Source organism: Rattus norvegicus, chromosome 15 (genome assembly GCF_021556685.1).
Source record: "Rattus norvegicus strain SHRSP/BbbUtx chromosome 15, alternate assembly SHRSP_T2T, whole genome shotgun sequence".
NCBI classification, from domain to species: domain Eukaryota; kingdom Metazoa; phylum Chordata; class Mammalia; order Rodentia; family Muridae; genus Rattus; species Rattus norvegicus.
In genome coordinates this window covers 43027081-43046454 of record NC_141548.1, presented here as the reverse complement: position 1 = coordinate 43046454, position 19374 = coordinate 43027081, and the positions used below count along the sequence as shown (strand labels likewise).

General features: G+C 40.0%; 1 protein-coding gene across 1 annotated transcript in view; it reads left to right on the top strand.

The window, feature by feature from the left end:
- Positions 1-17452, top strand: part of Fzd3 (frizzled class receptor 3) — a 76508-nt gene extending 59056 nt beyond the window's left edge. Inside the window, 1 exon segment of the mRNA NM_153474.2 lies at positions 7508-17452. Within this exon segment, the coding sequence (NP_703204.2) occupies positions 7508-7721 (214 nt within the window). The 3' untranslated portion in view covers positions 7722-17452.
- The last annotated feature ends 1922 nt before the right edge of the window (positions 17453-19374 follow it).

Sequence of the window (19374 nt, the reverse complement as noted above, 5' to 3'; positions counted from 1 at the left end):
CACCAGTCCTCTATAGTTCCTGGGGCCTCCAGATGTTAGATGCATCTTCTCTGGCTGAACCCAGACCTGGGAATCCTCTGTGTTGGAGGCCTTATCTCAGCTGGTGTGTGCTGCCTGGTTGGTGATCCAGTGTCTAAGAGATCTCAGGGGTCCAGGTTAATTGAAACTGCTGGTCCTCCTACTGGGTTGCCTTTCTCCTTAGCTTCTTCCAGCTTTTCCCTAATTCAACCAGAGGGGTCAGCAGCTTCTGTTCATTGGTTGGTGCACATATCTGCATCTGACTCTTTTAGCTGCTTATTGGGTCTTTTGGAGAGCAGTCATGATACATCCCTTTTTGTGAACGCTCCATAGCCTCAGTAATGGTGTCAGGTTTTAGGGCCTCCCCTTGAGCTGGATCCCATTTTGGGCCTGTCACTGGACCTTTTCCTCAGGCTCTTCAAAAGACTTTTCTAGAACCCTGTATTATCTTAGTAAATGGGTTCCCCCGCCCAGGCTCCCCAGCCATACCCAAGCTCTTTTTATTATTATTATTATTATTATTATTATTATTATTATTATTAATTTGAGTATTTCTTATATACATTTCGAGTGTTATTCCCTTTCCCGGTTTCCGGGCAAACATCCCTCTAATCCCTCCCCCTCCCCTTCTTTATGGGTGTTCCCCTCCCCATCCTCTCCCCATTGCCGCCCTCCCCGCAACAATCTAGTTCACTGGGGGTTCAGTCTTAGCAGGACCCAGGGCTTCCCCTTCCACTGGTGCTCTTACTAGGATATTCATTGCTACCTATGAGGTCAGAGTCCACAGTCAGTCCATGTATAGTCTTTAGGTAGTGGCTTAGTCCCTGGAAGCTCTGGTTGCTTGGCATTGTTGTACATATGGGGTCTCGAGCCCCTTCAAGCTCTTCCAGTTCTTTCTCTGATTCCTTCAACGGGGGTCCTATTCTCAGTTCAGTGGTTTGCTGCTGGCATTCGCCTCTGTATTTGCTGTATTCTAGCTGTGTCTCTCAGGAGCGATCTACATCCGGCTCCTGTCAGTCTGCACTTCTTTGCTTCATCTATCTTGTCTAATTGGATGGCTGTATATGTGTGGGCCACATGTGGGGCAGGCTCTGAATGGGTGTTCCTTCTGCCTCTTTTTTAATTTTTGCCTCTCTATTCCCTGCCACAGGTATTCTTATTCCCCTTTTAAAGAAGGAGTGACGCATTCACATTTTGATCATCCGTCTTGAGTTTCGTTTGTTCTAGGCATCTAGGGTAATTCAAGCATTTGGGCTAATAGCCACTTATCAATGAGTGCATACCATGTGTGTTTTTCTGTGATTGGGTTACCTCACTTAGGATGATATTTTCCAGTTCCAACCATTTGCCTACAAATTTCATAAAGTCATTGTTTTTGATAGCTGAGTAATATTCCATTGTATAGATGTACCACATATTCTGTATCCATTCCTCTGTTGAAGGGCATCTGGGTTCTTTCCAGCTTCTGGCTATTATAAATAAGGCTGCGATGAACATAGTGGAGCACGTGTCTCTTTTATATGTTGAGGCATCTTTTGGGTATATGCCCAAGAGAGGTATAGCTGGATCCTCAGGCAGTTCAATGTCCAATTTTCTGAGGGACCTCCAGACTGATTTCCAGAATGGTTTTACCAGTCTGCAATCCCACCAACAATGGAGGAGTGTTCCTCTTTCTCCGCATCCTCGCCAGCATCTGCTGTCATCTGAGTTTTTGATCTTAGCCATTCTCACTGGTGTGAAGTGAAATCTCAGGGTTGTTTTGATTTGCATTTCCCTTATGACTAAAGATGTTGAACATTTCTTTAGGTGTTTCTCAGCCATTCGGCATTCCTCAGCTGTGAATTCTTTGTTTAGCTCTGAACCCCATTTTTTTTTCTTTTTTCTTTTTTTTTTTCGGAGCTGGGGACTGAACCCAGGGCCTTGCGCTCACTAGGCAAGCGCTCTACCGCTGAGCTAAATCCCCAACCCCTAAACCCCATTTTTTAATAGGGTTATTTGTCTCCCTGCAGTCTAACTTCTTGAGTTCTTTGTATATTTTGGATATAAGGCCTCTATCTGTTGTAGGATTGGTAAAGATCTTTTCCCAATCTGTTGGTTGCCGTTTTGTCCTAACCACAGTGTCCTTTGCCTTACAGAAGCTTTGCAGTTTTATGAGATCCCATTTGTCGATTCTTGATCTTAGAGCATAAGCCATTGGTGTTTTGTTCAGGAAATTTTTTCCAGTGCCCATGTGTTCCAGATGCTTCCCTAGTTTTTCTTCTATTAGTTTGAGTGTATCTAGTTTGATGTGGAGGTCCTTGATCCACTTGGACCTAAGCTTTGTACAGGGTGATAAGCATGGATCGATCTGCATTCTTCTACATGTTGACCTCCAGTTGAACCAGCACCATTTGCTGAAAATGCTATCTTTTTTCCATTGGATGGTTTTGGCTCCTTTGTCAAAAATCAAGTGCCCATGGTGTGTGGGTTCATTTCTGGGTCTTTAATTCTGTTCCATTGGTCCATCTGTCTGTCTCTGTACCAATACCACACAGTTTTTTATCACTATTGCTCTGTAATACTGCTTGAGCTCAGGGATAGTGATTCCCCCTGAAGTCCTTTTATTGTTGAGGATAGTTTTAACTATCCTGCATACCCAAGCTCTTAAAGCTGTAACAAGACAATTGGATTTGTTTTGTAAGTCAGCACAACACCCTTTACCAGCCCTCCGCTGTATTTTTTTGTTTTATTTCCACCACCACAACCATTACAATTGCTGTCCAACTTTCAGTACAGCTGATACTGTACTGTACTGTACTGTACTGTACCAGGCCACTCCAGACCCACCTACCTCTAACCCCTCCAGTAATTGGCTGTAGCCAATTTTATTTAACCAATAGTTTTAAATCAGGGAACAAGGTTTGCATAACAAAAGCTTGTAAACATAAAAAGGCACTTGTAGGCCTAGACCTTCAGGTATTAAATTAAACATTCCAATACATAGCCATAGACCAAACCTCAACACTGTATATTTAACAACAGCAAAATGGCTGCTAATATTTTGCCTAAGCATAAATTAAAATTATATTTCATGTACTATACTATATAAAATATGCATTTTAATCTTGTATAGTATATAGTCTTATTGGTTTAAATGGCTTTTAAAAGGAACAGAAATTTGATGATTCCTACTATTCAGGTTATACTAAACATTGTAATTAAATTTTTTTTCTGTATAATTGGTTATTCATCCATTGGCAGAATATTTATATTTTAGAATTTTGTGTAGTCATATGGCTCTCAGACATAATTATACAATGTAATTTTTCTTTTGAAAACGTATTCTTTTGGGGGTTGGCAGTAAGTTCAGTTCCAACAGCACACATAAAAATGTCAGGCACAAATGGCACATGCTTTAGTCTCAACACTAGGGAGATTTTGTTTTTGTGTGTGTTTCTATGTGTGTGTGTGTGATACAGAGGGCATCGGATATCCTGGAAGTGGAGTTACAGACAGTTATAAGCTGCCTTGTGGGCTCTGGGAACTGAATCCAGTCCTCTGGAGGTCTCCATTTCATATTTTTTAATGAATTTTCTCTGCTCTTCCCCCCTCCCCGCTGTGCCCTCTTTCCCTTGAAACCTTTTCTCTCTTTTTGCCTCTCTCTTTTTCCATTCCTCCTTAAACCCCACGACTTGCACATAGTAGCAAGTAATTTACAGTTGAATTTCATTTCCCAGCCAACCCCTTTCTGACTTTTAGTGTGTATGGTGTTGGTGCTTGTCCGTGCATGATGTCTGCAGATATGTAGAGATCAACAGTGGGTGTCCTCATCCTTTTTGAGATGAGGTCCCACACTGAACCTGGCCGGAACTCACTGACTGGGTTAGACTAGCTGCTAGTAGACTCCAGGAGCCTGTGTATCATTCTTCCTCCCCAGCTGGGACACTGCTGTACACAGCCATGCCAGCTTTTATGTGGTTCCTGGACACTGAACTCAGGTCCTTATGCTTGCATAGTGAGTTCTTAACTACTGAGCCATTCCCCAGCCTCCCTTTTTTTGGTGGGGGTGGGGGTGGTGGGGGGAGATGGTTTCTTGCTATATTGCCTAAGCATGTCTCAAACTTGCCAGTCCTCCTGCCTCAGTATCTATACCACACAGGCCTTGGGTTTATGGGTTTAATTTTTCTATCATTACTAGAACATTTGCTTTATTTGCAATATTTATATGAAATTGATACTTAGGAAGTCATTGAGAGGTAAAAGTTGGCAAGTCATATTTGGCTTGAAGAACAATAATCATTATGCAAAATAATAATTTAAAAATAGATTCCAACAAGCTCACTGTGACATATTTGCATTTGCAAGCATTCCGATTATTCTACTAAAACATTTAGTACAAATGTAAATGTCTCCAGGTTCTAAATGTAAAATATCATTTTTTTTTAAAAAAATTAGAAGCAGGGTAGGTCTCTTGTAATCCTGGTTAGCCTTGAAATTCAATATGTAGCCAAAGCTGAGTTAATCATTCTGCCTCCACCCCCCAGTTTCTGGGATTACAAGCATGTGTGCACAGTGCCTAGCTAAAGTGTTTACTCATTAATATGAGAAAAATTTAAAACATTGAAATATGCATCTGTCCTGGTTAGTTTTATGTAAGCTTGACACAGCTAGAGTCATTTGGGAAGAGGAACTCCAAATAGAAAATATCTTCATAGATTGGCCTGTAGGCAAGCCTGTCTGACACTTTATGGTAGAACCCAGTGCATTCTCAGTGATTCCATCCCTGGGCAGGTGGGCCTGAGTTATATAAGAAAGCAGGCTGAGCAAACCATGGAGAATAAGCCAGGAAGCAGTGTTCCTCCATGGCCAGTTCCTGCCTTGAGTTCCTGCCCTGACTTCTGAGTAATAGACTACACATTGTAAGCTAAAATAAACCTTTTCCTCCCCAAGTTGTTCTTGATTGTGGTATTTTTTAATCACAGTACTAGAAAACCCAAGACAGTATCTTTATTTTTTTTTTTTTTTTTCGGAGCTGGGGACCGAACCCAGGGCCTTGTGCTTGCTAGGCAAGCGCTCTACCACTGAGCTAAATCCCCAACCCCCAGTATCTTTATTTTTTTTTCTCTCTATTCAAACTGGAAGCAAGCCTGGCAGGCCTTTGATTCCCAGGAGGCAGAGGCGGGTGGATCTTTGAGTTTGAGACCAGCCTGATCTTCAGAGCAAGTTCTCAGACAGCCTGCACAGGGCTGCAGAGAGAGACAGGGTCTCCCTATATTAGCCTTAGTAGGCCTTGCACTTGTAGAGATCTGCCTGCCTTTGCTTCCTTGTGTATGCTGAAATTCAAAGTATGTGCCATCATGCCTGGTTCCTAGGATAGGATTTTAAGACTGTTTTCAAAGGACTTCTCAATTTTAAACTCTGTAATTGAGTGAAAACACCCATTGGCAAGCACTGCTATAGCTAGATGGCCACCTCAACAAAGTTCATGGATCTCTCCTTCAGAGATCTTAATCTTACTAGCGATTCACCTTAAGTCATGGCATCTTTTATAGTTATGATGAAAGAGTAGTAGGTGAGTGCTTTTTTCAAGCAGTAGTCCTTTAGCGGCTTATAATGGTTTATTTTGATGACTATTAGAAAGGGAATGAGCTGGGCATGGTGGCACACACCTTTAAACCCAGCTCTCAGGAAGCTTAGGCAGGAAGATGTCTGCAAATTCACAGCCAGCCTGGTCTACATAGTGAGCTCCAGAGCAGCTAGAATTATTTAGAGACCTTGCCTGGGAAAGAATGAATGAAAAAGGGAGCGAGACTGGGACTCATTACTTCAGTGAGGGTCCCTTGCCCAGTATGCCCAAGGCCTTACTTTAATCCCCAACTCTATAAGCAAATCAGACAGACAAAGGCCAGAATCATTTGCTATATTCTGAGTTGTTGTTTTCTTTCTTTTGCAGTGTTAGGGATGAAACCCAAAAACACACGTCTAGGTCAGCATTGTACAAGTATACTGCATGCATTCTTTTCCCTTGGTGTTGAGACAGGGTCTCATGTTGCTCAGGCTGGCCTTGAGTTCTTAATTCTTTTGTCTCATCATCCTGAGTGCTGGTATTATAGGCCTAACAAATATTCCGGGACCTGATTACTTTTAGAACATTACCTAAAACATTGTATCTAGGCAGGACTTGTAGCCCAGGGCCTCTTAAAGACCCTGTACTATCAACAAAAGCAGCATATTCATTAAAGTCATCAAAGATACTCAGTTACTTTATTATTCTAAATTATGTTTTCCAAAAGAGTATGTGTATGAACAAACATTTTAGAAAAAAATTTCTCAAGGTTCTAAAGATTAAAAGATAAAATAAGGGACTGAAGAGATGGCTCAGTGGTTAAGAACACTGGCTGCTCTTCCAGAGATTCTAAGTTCAATTCCCAGCAACCACATGGTGGCTCACAACTGTCTGTATTGGGATCCAATGCCCTCTTCTGGTGTGTCTGAAGACAGTGACAGTGTACTCATATACATAAAATAAATCTTTAAAAAAAGATCCAGAAGAGAGGGCACCAGATCTCATTACAGATGGTTATGAGTCTCCATGTGGTTGCTGGGAATTGAACTCAGGACCTCTGGAAGAACAGCCAATGAAAACCTCTGAGCCATCTCTCTAGCCCATTGTTTTTTTCAGGTCTTGCCTCTGATATGTCTCTGTGAGTCAGGATTCCAACAAAAGAAAATCTGAGCAGCCACTGTTGCATTTCTGGATAGGAAGACTACCTGTAGTAAGCTGTGTAGTCCAGCTGATGTGTGCAAAGCCCAGCTAGGAGTACAGATAAATCAGCTGATGAGAGAATTGGTTACAGAGTATCAGGATGCAACTTCCAAGTAGATCAAGTAGATGTAACTTCTGTAAATTAGTATGGTCACAGCTCTAAGCCTGAGGAAAATAATTAAGATCATTTTCAGGTGACTGATTCAGTTGTTAACTAGCTCTCATCTAGATGATATGGGCACTGATGTCATCAGTGCATGGCAGTTCATTCACGGATATTTAACTTACTCCTAATTTCTCCTCTGGTTCATGTGTTCCTTCTTCCAACTCAAGTAAAACTGACGTTCGCACTGCTGCTGACTTTACCAATCTTGAAGAGTCTAAAGGCAGCGCCTCACTCCCTTTTCTCATCTCTGAACCCAGTGTTTTTGAAGCATATTTGAATAAAGAAAGTATCCATATTGACTTAGCATAGCCCCAAGTAGGCCAGCCTTACTTATTTACCTTTTGCCCTTTGTCAGGGAATAGGACCTTCATCCTGGACCTAAGTGTATTATCTCTCCTGTTAGCCACATTGGATAATTTCACAGCGTAATGGAATTACTCTAAATAATCATGTCAGCGATTGCCTTCTCACTGTTGATTTACTGAGCACTTCAGTTACTAAGGCATAATAATAATGAAAATTGTTAGTCTATTTTCTGGTGTGTTCTGTTACCCACTCCAAAACCACCTCTTGTGCAGGTACACTCCCTGCAGTTACCGAGGGATGGAGGAGAGACTACCTCACGGCAGCATGTCACGGCTGACAGATCACTCCAGGCACAGTAGTTCTCATCGGCTCAATGAGCAGTCCCGACACAGCAGCATCCGAGACCTCAGCAACAACCCCATGACTCACATTACACATGGCACCAGCATGAACCGTGTTATTGAAGAGGATGGAACCAGTGCTTAGTCTTGTCTAAGGTGAAATGTGTGCTGTGGAAAAGCAGGTGTTAGTCTTGGCCTTCGCATGGCTGGCTGCTGTTACTTGCTGTCACTCTGCTTTCTCGGGCAGAGTGTGCCCACTGGGAAAGTAGATCTTTGCTCTTTGTGTCACATCAACCTTGGGATATGAACACATCCAAAACACTAGGAATCATGTCATCACAAAAGTAATTCTTTTAGGCTGTGGAGAGATGACTGTCTGGTAAGCATTTTTATAAATCCGCTTATTTTATATCTAGAAAAATCCTCTATGTGTGGTGACTGCTTTGTAGTGAATTTTCATATAATATGAACTAGTTGTGAAATGACATTCTGGTAGCTCTGTTAATAAAACAAAGTTTCAGAATTAAAGAAAATTTCTATGCAAGGTTTATTTCTGAGATGAATATTAGGACTTTGTAGGTTTATTTCCACAGAGTGAAGAAAGGAACTGTTTATAAACTGTAGAAGACTTTTGATAAGCCAGCAAGGGTATTTTAACTAATAGGATAACAGGGCCACAGAAGATCTGGTTAGCCTGTGGGAGGTTCTGTCAAAGTCTGTCAATCTACCCCCAGATGTGCAGGCTGTGGATGAGCACTGGTGTAAAGGCAGAGATGAGCATTTCCCCTGTAGTTGGATTGGGTTTTGTTTTGTAAATATTACTTTTATGGGCTATGCTTTTACAGTATCCATTTGCATGATAGAAACGTTTTAATTTGTGGCCATTTTCCCAGAGAAAAGTAGACAACTTCATGTTCATGTATGTTCTGTGGAGGCATGCAGTAAGATAAGCATCACACGTTATAAGGGGTTTAGTGGTCAACAAATTATGAATGGCAAAATATTTTCTGTGTAGTCATTGTCATGTTTTTCTACAGTGAGATGTGATCTTGCCAAAGCCATCAGACCTTGGTACCCAGGCCCTCCTATAGTGAGCTGATTGTCTGCACCGAATTCCCCAGTAGTCACTTGGCTACAGCTTTTGCCCCACATCCCTGTTTTCTGAATTACTGTGATTTACAGCTGAAATATATATACTCTAAGTCCAAAATGGTGATTGATTTGGGTTCTTGAAAATAATTTAACTAAGTGGAGCATGGTTACTCTTTCTGTGAATACCGGTTAATCTTAAAAATATCAAGTAAAAACCTCTTGACATGTTATCTTGTTAAGCTTAAATGATTTAGGATATGAACTGTGAACTTTATTTGTATGAAATTGATCGGAAAGAAAAATTCTTGAAAATGCTAATATGTTATTCAGAAAACGTAAGTGATCCTCAGCCCTGACTGCAAGTACGAGTCACTCCGGAAACTCTCCATAGCCAGCATCTTTCTGTCAGGTTTGAGCTGATGATTTAAAAACAAGCAAACAGCTTTCCAATCGTTAATGTGGTCAGACTTGAAGCCATTCTTTTAAGCTTGCTTTCCCCTAAGGATGGGCTGATAGCATCACATTCCACCATGGAAAGATGAGCCAGGGTCAGTGACACACTTACCTGGTTTCCTGATGTGCAGCTGTCTCTTACTCTGTTAGAATCCACTATAAATGCAGAATTCTCAGCTCTGTCTCTAGAGAGTCTTACTCAGTAAATCAAGGGCAGTAGGATTTCACAAATCTGTATTTCTAAAAATACCACAGAAGAGTCTTAGCAGGTTATCCAAGAATCACACTCAGAAAAAATACCCTAGACTCTGGAGAGGCCTGGCTGTGAACATGTCAGCCTCTATGAGCCTAACTCTTGTTTAAAGATGGAGATTGAAGACGAATATCTCCTCTACCTACCTCACAAAGTTGTCAGATTGAGTTCAAATGAAAACAACAGTCTGGAAGCTCTTTGGAACTGTGAAGTGTTGTGAAATGTGCAGGTTAAGATTCTTGGGGACTAAAGAGCTTTATTGGAGGTCTACTGTAGTACATTTCTTGACACATATTTAATTCTTGTGTCTGCTTCTCTTGCCCTTTAACACTAAGAGTGCCCACATGACAGAAGAGCCAGTTTCCTGGTGGTCAAGATAATTATTTGTGTCATGTCGCTTCTTAGAAGTACATATCAGAGATTGCCCATTCTTCATAAGACACATTTGAGCATTTGACCCCAAATGTTTTCTCTTTCCTCTGTCCTATCTTTCTACTTGGAACTGGTGTTACCACTTGGAGAGGCCTGAAGTCCCTTATAACTGATAACTTGTCTATAAACAAATCAAACACTCATGAAGCTCTGTCTGAGAAGCTCCTAGAACAGCACGAGCAAACCAAAACAAACATCCACAAACAAAAATAGAAGTTAAGATAGGAGTACCAGTTTGAGCTCAAAGATGTCATCGTCTGCCACCATCTGCATCACTACTGAATTGCCAAGTGTTAATTGGTTGTCTTTTAAAGTGGGCCAAGTGTAGACAGGAAAGTGTACATTGCCATGAAAATCTCACCTTTGCGCTTCCAGAGTTTATGTGTGTCATTGTATCTCCTCTTGCTTCAGCTGGTGGTGGTGTGTTTATGAATAATGTTGGCCTTACAGTCACCTTCAACAAGTGCCATCGTTCACTTGTTCTGTGCAGTCTTAACATATTGTTTTAAGTAACACTGTTCAATATTGGCATGTTCTTTACCATGCTAGTGCTCCGGGTTTTAAGATTTTTTTTTTTTTTTGAAGAGACCATTGAAGAACTACAACAGAATAGTTGATTCCAAATCTTAACCCGTTTAACTTGTCTTGAACAAGTCTGGACAGTTTTCTTACCATATAGGTTACTTTAATTTCTATTGTGATTGGCATAGGTTAATACTAAAGTGTTTTCTTTGTTCAATTGACAATCAAGAAAATGATAGTGCCCTCTAAAATGTTAATATATTATCAAAAGAGTTTTGAAAAGAACTTTCATTTTAGCAATAAGGTTTTATTCAATAATTAGGCAAAAGGTCCAAGGCAGTATTAAGCTCAAAACAGTAATTTGTTTCGGAGAGCAGTTGATGCATAGCAATTAGCATAGGGCTTAGTACAGAGTAAGCCTTCCAGTCATGTCTAGCAAACAACTAACTACATGGCATTCAACTTGAGAGAGAGAGAGAGAGAGAGAGAGAGAGAGAATGAGAGAGAATTTGTTTAAAATCTGTGTAAAGAATCCTTTTCAGTTTCACACAGAAAACACAAGAGATAGGAGGTTTATAGAACCTAGGTTTATCATAAACTCGTGATTCTTTTAAGCTTCTTTTATGCCTTTTGTGGTTAGCTAAAATGGGAAAAACTTGGGGTTGTAGAAACGGTTCAGTGGTTAAGTGTACTTGCTGCTCTTTCAAAGGACCCAAGCTCAGTTCCTTGCACCCTTGTTCTCCCAGTGCCTGCAGCTCCAGCTCTGGGCAGCTAGCTAGCATTCTCTTCTGGCCTCCTGACATCAACACACTTGTCTCACACACACACACACACACACACACACACACACACACACACACACACACACACACACACACAAAATAAAGTAAATCTTTTTTAAAATATGAAGAATGTTTATTTAATTTAACTGTGTATGATGTATATACGTCTACATAAATGTGCTTACTGTATATGGAAATGCATTGGCGTTTGTTCATCTCGTCCTGGTTTTTCTTCCTTTTAATTTTTTGTTGTTCAGTCATATGAGTACTGGGAGAGAGGCATAGGAAGACTAGACTCCTTCCCCATTTACCAGACTATAATTGCTTTCTCTAATCTAATTCTAATCCTATGTCTCGTTAGTAATGATACTGATACAAAATAATGCTTATCTTTCAAGATCCAAATCTGGGGGGGAAAAAATTAAAAGTCTGTTCAGACCACCATTTTAGTAGATATAGGTGCTTAGTTAACTTATAGACAGCACATATTAGTAAGTATGTTTATTTCTGTGTTTTCTAACTAGAAAATCTGGCTTTAAAGATTTTTTTAAAGTTTCCCTAATATTTTGGTCAAAGATCAAGCCAATACAAAATCTATTAAGTTCAATCTATTGAACTATAATTATCTTTACCTTTTTTACCTAAATAGTCACCAAAACCTCTCTTGCCCTTTTCACGGATTTTGGAGGGGATGGTAGAGTTGTTTTATAGTTGACTCTGGTTTTATTAGCACCAGTTCCCATGGTTAAAAATGTTTCCTACTTTCTAATAATTTAAAAGTTTAAATTTTGCCAGGAGTAGTGACACACATCTTTAATCTTAGCACTCAGGAGGCTGAGGCAGGAGGATCTCTTGTGTGGTCAACCTGGTCTACATAGTGAGTTCCAGGGCAGGCAAGACTATATAGAAAGACCTTGTCTCAAAAGATAAGTACAAATATTCAGTGTTCTCTTATTCTGCTCATTGCCACCAACTATTGAATTAATTTTTTCAAACTTGTTATATTTCCTAAGGAAGATAAAGTTATTATCTTATTAATAATATTGTGTCCTAAGCTTTTTGGTGTGTAACCAGGCTTACGCAGATTTGCAGACTTGCAGGTGTTTCGTTGTTCTATGCTAACTGGCTTTTTAAAATTTACAACTCAGGGGCTGGGGATTTAGCTCAGTGGTAGAGCGCTTACCTAGGAAGCGCAAGGCCCTGGGTTCGGTCCCCAGCTCCGAAAAAAAGAACCAAAAAAAAAAAAAATTTACAACTCAATGGCTTTGCTTTGACCAAGTTTTAATTAATAACTAGTAAGAATGCATTGTGTTATTTTTAAAAATATCCAAGAATTTGAATCAGGAAAGCTGATATCTAGTTTTGCCTCTCCTTCCAATGAGCTCTTCAGACAAAGCACTTTTGTTTGCAGTTGAAAGGAACTCAGGGATTAGACTAGGAGTCTCAAATTCCACCAGACTCTAATTTGATTCTCCCTTGACCATTTTATAGTCATTACTGAGAGCTCACTTGTATTCTCTTCCCATAAACTCTGTTTGCTTGATCACCTTACTTAGGCTAAGGCAACTGGACTCCAAGACCCCAGTGTTAGAAAAGTATCCTGCCACTGAGCTACATTTCCAGCCTTCACAGAATACCTCAGGCTGATCTCAGGCTTAGGTATATATCCCAGGCTGGCTTTGAACTCATGGTTCTCTCACCTTTGCCAGGCAAGTGCTGGGATTTCAGAGGTGCCACCATGCCCTAACTTAAGCAATTTTTAAAAGAGGAAAATTGTAGATAATAAAAGTAAAAGAAGTTATAACCAGACATGGCTTTTAATGGAAAAAATTTAAATATCAACATAGTTGATAAAGAAATGACATGATATTCATTATATTTGTTCTCTTAATTATGAATATAGATGTTTTTAGTCAAGCCCTTCATACCAAATGCATTCTGTAGAGCTGTAGTGTAGTTCATTGGGAGAGTACCTCCCTAGCATGTGTTCAAAATAAATCAGTGAACAGATTGGTGACAGCACTGGCCCCTTTGATAACTAAAAGGCTGTCAGGTTTTACCAACTTTCACATGATTATAAAATCCATGACTATCATTATTATCATTGTCATTTTGTTATTACTCCTTCTTCCTCTTCCTCCTCCTACTATTATTATTACTATTATTATTTTGTTTTTTCAAGACAGGATTTCTCTTGTGTAGCCCTGGCTATCCTAGAACTTGCTCTGTAGAACAGGCTGACCTTGAACTGAGAGATCTGGCTGCCTCTGCCTCCCAAGTGATGGACCTAAAGGTCCGCGCCACCACTGCCCAGATCAATTATAAAATCTAAGAAACCTAGAGAAATGGAATAGAACTCTTTAACTGCCTCCCCAAATTCATCGAATATGTGTAGTTGCCAAATCGCTACAGAAAAGTAAAGGCCTACTTTAAAATATTAGCAGGATAAGGATTTAGCCCAGCAATAGACAGGGCCATGTGTTCAGTACCAGCGCTGAAAATAAAACTCATAAAATATTGTTAGAGATAAATGTGACTTGTTATTGTTAATTTGTCCTGGCTTTGCAGAAAATATTGCCATAAAGTTTCCTTAGTTCTCTAATAGGGCCAGTGAGGTGACTCAGCAGGTTGAATTGGATCCTAGAGGCCCATGTGGTGGAGAAAAAGAACAGACTCCCACAAGTTGTCCTCTGACTTCCACATGTGAGTTGTAGTGTACATGCGCATGTAAGCACACATGCACACAGATAAACACAATAAATGTAATAAAAACCTTAAGTATTTAATAAAACAGAGATTCCAGTAGCTTCATCCTTTCAACAGAATTCCCTTGTAAATTAATGCTTTCCATGAATTGAGTCAAGGAAGTCTCACTTGCTATCTTTAATTTTGTGTGTGTGTTCTGCCTGTATCTGTGTCTGTGTACCATTTGAATGCCTGGCATTGAGGGATCCCCTGAAATTGAGATTATAGAGGGTTGTGAGCCACTATGTGGGTACTAGGAATCTAACCCCAGTCCTCTGAAAGATCACCTAACTACTGAGCCATCCTTCCAGCCCACCCAGTTGGAAGATGAGTTTCTTTGCCGTCTGCATCAGTTCATATGTCTTGAATGCTTTGGACTGTATGTTTACAGTGTACAGTTGAGTCTGAGGTCCAATGAGTATATAACAGTAGAAAATAGGATAGGTTGGTATACTGGCTTGTAGTGATTTTTTTCTAACCATGTCAGCTTTGATGCCCCTCCCTCCCCCTTTGGTTCTGGTGAACAAGCCTAAGGTCTTGCATATTCTAGGCAGCCATTCTACCACTGAGCTATGTATATGTCCTCAGCACCTATTAGATTTCCTTAATTACAGTTTAATTCCTTGTCTCAGGTCTGTCACTGGTCTTTCAGTAATTAAATTAGATGCTCTGTCTCTGAGATTCTTATGGCCATATGCTGCATCATGATGCTTTAGTCATTTTTAGTTAGGAAACACATGGCAGCCTAAGGCAGGAGGATCACAAGTCTAAGACCTGTTTCAGACCTCCTGTCCATACAGCAGTGGTCCCATAGGGTCATATCACTTAGTAACATCATAGTCATATGACTTGGTGAGTGCATGCTCTGATGTTGCAAAGTGACCCAGTTGCTTAGCAACATATTCCTCAAATGTATCCTGCCATTAACCATAACTGTTACATTTTTTTAAAAATTGTCTCTAAAAACAACACATTTATTTTCAGTTTTCTGGCTCTTCAAGTCCTTGTTTTTGCATATATTGAAATCCAGTTTCATGAATATTTGGGGATTGATAGAAGGAGAAAGGTGTCAGTCAGACTCTGGAAGTTCTCCTGTCAGTGGATATTATTTCTTGTATATCTTACCCATGAATTAGAATAAATCTGAATTTTCTTATCATTTCTCTTTACAGTACTTCCAACTTCCCCAGAACCATCCAGCTTCTCATGTTTTGTGTTTGTTTATTATTTCCTCTGGTACTGGGGCCTTGCCTGCTACTAGAACCTTGTATATACTACACAAGTGCTCCAACTCACCAGGCCGTGAACTTGATGTGTTGTCCAGGCTGGCCTAGGAGCTTACAGTCTTCCTGCGTGGGCCTCCTCAGTGCCAGGGTTGCAGTCATGAGCTTCCCGTGTGCTTAACATCAGCTTATATTTTTCCTTCCCTTCTTTCCTTCCTAATTGGTGTGTTGTGGTGTATGTGTGTGTGTGTGTGTGTGTGTGTGTGTGTGTGTGTGTGTGTGTGTGTGTGTCCGTCCATGTGTGACTGATGGTGGAAGCAGGCCTTTCTTTTATTATCCAAACCTTCTGCCACTGAACCATATCTCCTTTAGTACCAACTTCAAACACCTTTTCTGCTTTTATTTTCAGTTTCTAGATTTTGTTTTTTTCTGAGTCTTACTTTCTCACTGAAACTTTTGTTTCCTCATGATAAGGTACCCTGTTGTCACCTCCCCTTCCCCTCCTCCCCCTCCAGAGCACAGCTCACTGGCCGCTTCAAGCCTTGTGCTGGCTTACTTTGTTTGTAGGGGCTATTATAAAAGCTAATTCTTCAAAATTAAAAATTTAAATTAGGAAGTGTTGTATTCCAGCCCAACAAAATGCATGTCTATAACCCCAGCCTCTAGGAGGCAAGGCTAACTGGGGCCCAAGGATTGCCAGGAATTGACAGCCAGCCCGAGCTACATAACAAGATGGAAAGAAAACACTGTTGATATTTTAATCTGATACATTGTTTGGAGGAGTATTTATATGAACATGTATCTGTGATTAGTAGTTATTTTATTGTCTATGATACAGAATATCTAAGCCCCATGTTTACTTAATGAGCCGGCTCTTACTTTCTTATCTCGGCAGACAACCCTGTTGTTAAGTGATTTTTCTGACAGTCAAGCTCAAGATTCTCTGTCTGAATAGTTGGAAAATATTCTTCTAAGCGTGTGAAATTGCTATCTTGGGGGGAAATAACCACATGTTAGCAACTTATGAGAACACTTAAGTTACATAAGCTCTTCACCAAGTCTGTGTTTGATTTTCAAGCTTTTATAAGCTGACATACTGTCACAGTGTCAAAGGAACAGTCAATAAATACCATTTAGAGGTGATAATCTCCCAGGGTGATGTGCACTCCATTTCTGCTAACTACAGAGTTTTATCCTCAAAAAACAAAAAACAAAAACAAAAACAAAAACAAAAAACCATGTTATACAGTCAACACATTTTCTATAAGTTCTCATCTAAGATTTTCTTTATACTTACAGTTTTGGTTATGGGAAAGGTATAGAAATACAAACACACAGATAAGAATATGAAACTCCTAACCAGGAAATTCCCGGCTTTATGGTCCAAATAGGTATAAAACTAGGTTGTTTCAAACTCAGACTAATTTGTCCCATATTGCTGTAAGTAACTAAGATTGTTCCTAGAAATCACTACTCAGCACCCATTATACTCTTGGCGTTGCTCTGGGTGTCTTAGTTTTTGATGGATTCTTGTGTTAGACAAAGGTACTTCAATTTCAGTAGAGACTTGGTACACTTCTTCCTCAGTGATGCCCTAAGTGAGCCCTAATTTATCTGATATGATCCCCAAATGCTCACCCTGAAACCTTTCTAGTTTTCTACTCATCCCAGCCGCTTCAAGCAATAGGAAGAAGCAAATTCAGAAAATTCATATTAAATTGTCATTGACTATAGTCTTATTGTCTTGCTGAAAGAGAACCAATCATATAAACATTGACAGCTCCGCTCAGTGACAGGAAATTTACAGGTGAATACTGTCCACGCTTGCTCAAAAAAACACTTTCCCTGTTTTCTGTTGACAATTTTTCAAGGAATTTGGAGGTAGGAAAACCACTCCTTTTTCATTATTCTGAAACTTATTTTTAAATAACTGGTACTTGGCAATTTAGTTTTTAAAACACCATTCTGAATTAAATTGCTGAGGTGACTAAATTCTAAAACTAACCTCGTTTTATCATACAGACATCTAGTTAGAAAGTGTTTGTGGTGAAGACTTGTATCTTGTGGCATTAGTTCTTCATGTTTCTTCTCCATACGTCGGCTAAAGCAGTTCATTTCCAGCTGAGTGGAAAGTTGCTGTGGTTGGTCTGTGTGGGCAAGCACACCCAGTTACAGCACGAGCAGTAACTTCATGGTAGCTGGCTGTGCTTTGCACTCTGCTGTTGTAGATTTATTCTGTTTACAGTAGACTGATGTCAGTTTTGTAAATGTTTTTCTTAGCACTTTAACTGTGAGTGTAAAAACTGATTTTAAATGTAGTGGTTGTATATTTTGGTTATAAATTGGAAATTTTTAATAAAACTAAATAACTTGTTCCCTTGTCTGTCATTGGTATATTATTGAACATAATTTCCTATGTCACGATCCAGACTTAGTGTGTAACACATTACACTACTTTAAAAGTTCCGTTTCAGGTGCCTGGAGAGATGACTCAATGGATAAGAGCACTGACTGCTCTTCCAGAAGACCCAGGTTCAGTTCGCAACACCTACATGGCCTCTCACAATCATCAGAGGAGCCAACGTTCTCTTCTGGCCTCAGCAAACAGCAAGTATTCATGTGGTACACAGGCTTACATGCAGGCAGAACACCCATACACACAAAATTATATTTAACTTTAAAAAATAAGTTTCTTTTTTTCAGTATTTTTATTTATAATTATATAAGAAACATTGAACCTGGAATCTAGAAATATATAATCATACATTGCCTGTTAGGAGAATGATCTGTGATAACCCTTCAGTTTTGAATGAGTGAATTTAAGTATTCAGCTAACAAAAGTAAGAGAACAAAGAGTGAGCAGAGAGACATGGGTGTAGAAGCTTATAGCATCCATCAGGAATGACGGTGGAGGCCCAGCTTCATCACACAGGCCTCCCCAGTTGAGAGATTTCCAGACAGGTCTGTTTCTCCCAGCTCCCCAAGATCATTTACCAGTGCAATTCACACTATCCTCTATTTTCTCTCTCGTTTTTATCAATATAGACTACATATATATGTGTATATGTTCATTATAGTATTTTATCTTATTGCAATATAATACAGGCTCAGTAAATGCTGGTTGAAAACCACAGCCCATCAATTTTCTCTAAGCAGATAGTTTCTTAGGTGAATTTGTTTTCAAACACAGGAAGGCAGATTTCTCTCTCTGTCTGTCTCTGTCTCCCCCTCTCCCTCTCCCTCTCCCTCCCCCTCTCCCTCTCCCTCTCCCTCTCCCTCTCCCTCTCCCTCTCCCTCTCCCTCTACCTCTACCTCTACCTCTACCTCTACCTCTACCTCTACCTCTACCTCTCTCAAAAATGACTACATCCAGCCAGTCATGGTCATACATATCTGTTAGAGGCCAGCCTGGGTGGCCTACATAGCAAGGACCTATCCAAAAATTCCTCAATTGTTTTGTGCCTTGGCTGTGATGGTGCTCACTCAGATCTATACATGAGAAAGTTTATAGATATGTGCATACACATGAGTGAGTTTTTCTGTAAGGAAAAAATCTGAGTAAGATAGGCTGTAGCTATCAAACCAGCTTCCCGGATTTGATACTGTATTGTGTTTACAAAAGAAACATTGCCACTGGGGGTAAAAATGGGTATAGGCATTTTTCAAGTTGCATTTAAATTACTATAATAATAATAATCTCAAAATGAACATACTTCAGTGACTTTTTTAGAGTGTCTTGTTAGGTACCCTATACTGGCCTCAAATTCTAGATTCTTCTGAGTCTCCCACATATTGCAAACAGGAATCACCATGTCTGACTCTATAACATTTTTAAGTACTAAGTTAAGGTGGCCTCTAGTTTTTCCTAAAAAAAGTATGCTCCATTCACTTGCTCCTTCCCTTCAATTGCATTAAAGGATATTTCAGAAGTTATGCAGAGGTTTGACTCACTCTTGTTTGGCCATCTCAATTCAATATTCTTAAAAGAGAATTATACTCTGCTAAAATATTTATATAAAGAAAGTAGTCCTTAGCAGCATATGCTAATCAGCTAGTTTCAAGTCTCTCAGAAGCAGTGACTCAGACTGCATGGCAGTGCTTACTCCCTCCCCTCACCCCCAGTGGTGCCCGGTCCATAGTCCCAGGACCTGTAAACAGTCTACCTCATCTGGCAGAGAGACAGTTCTGGTTTGCTTGTCTGCTGCTGTGGTCAATGCCATAACCAAATAGCTTGAAGAGGAAAGAGTTTATTTCTGCTTCCAGGTCCACAGTCTGTCATCAAAGGAAGTCAGGGAA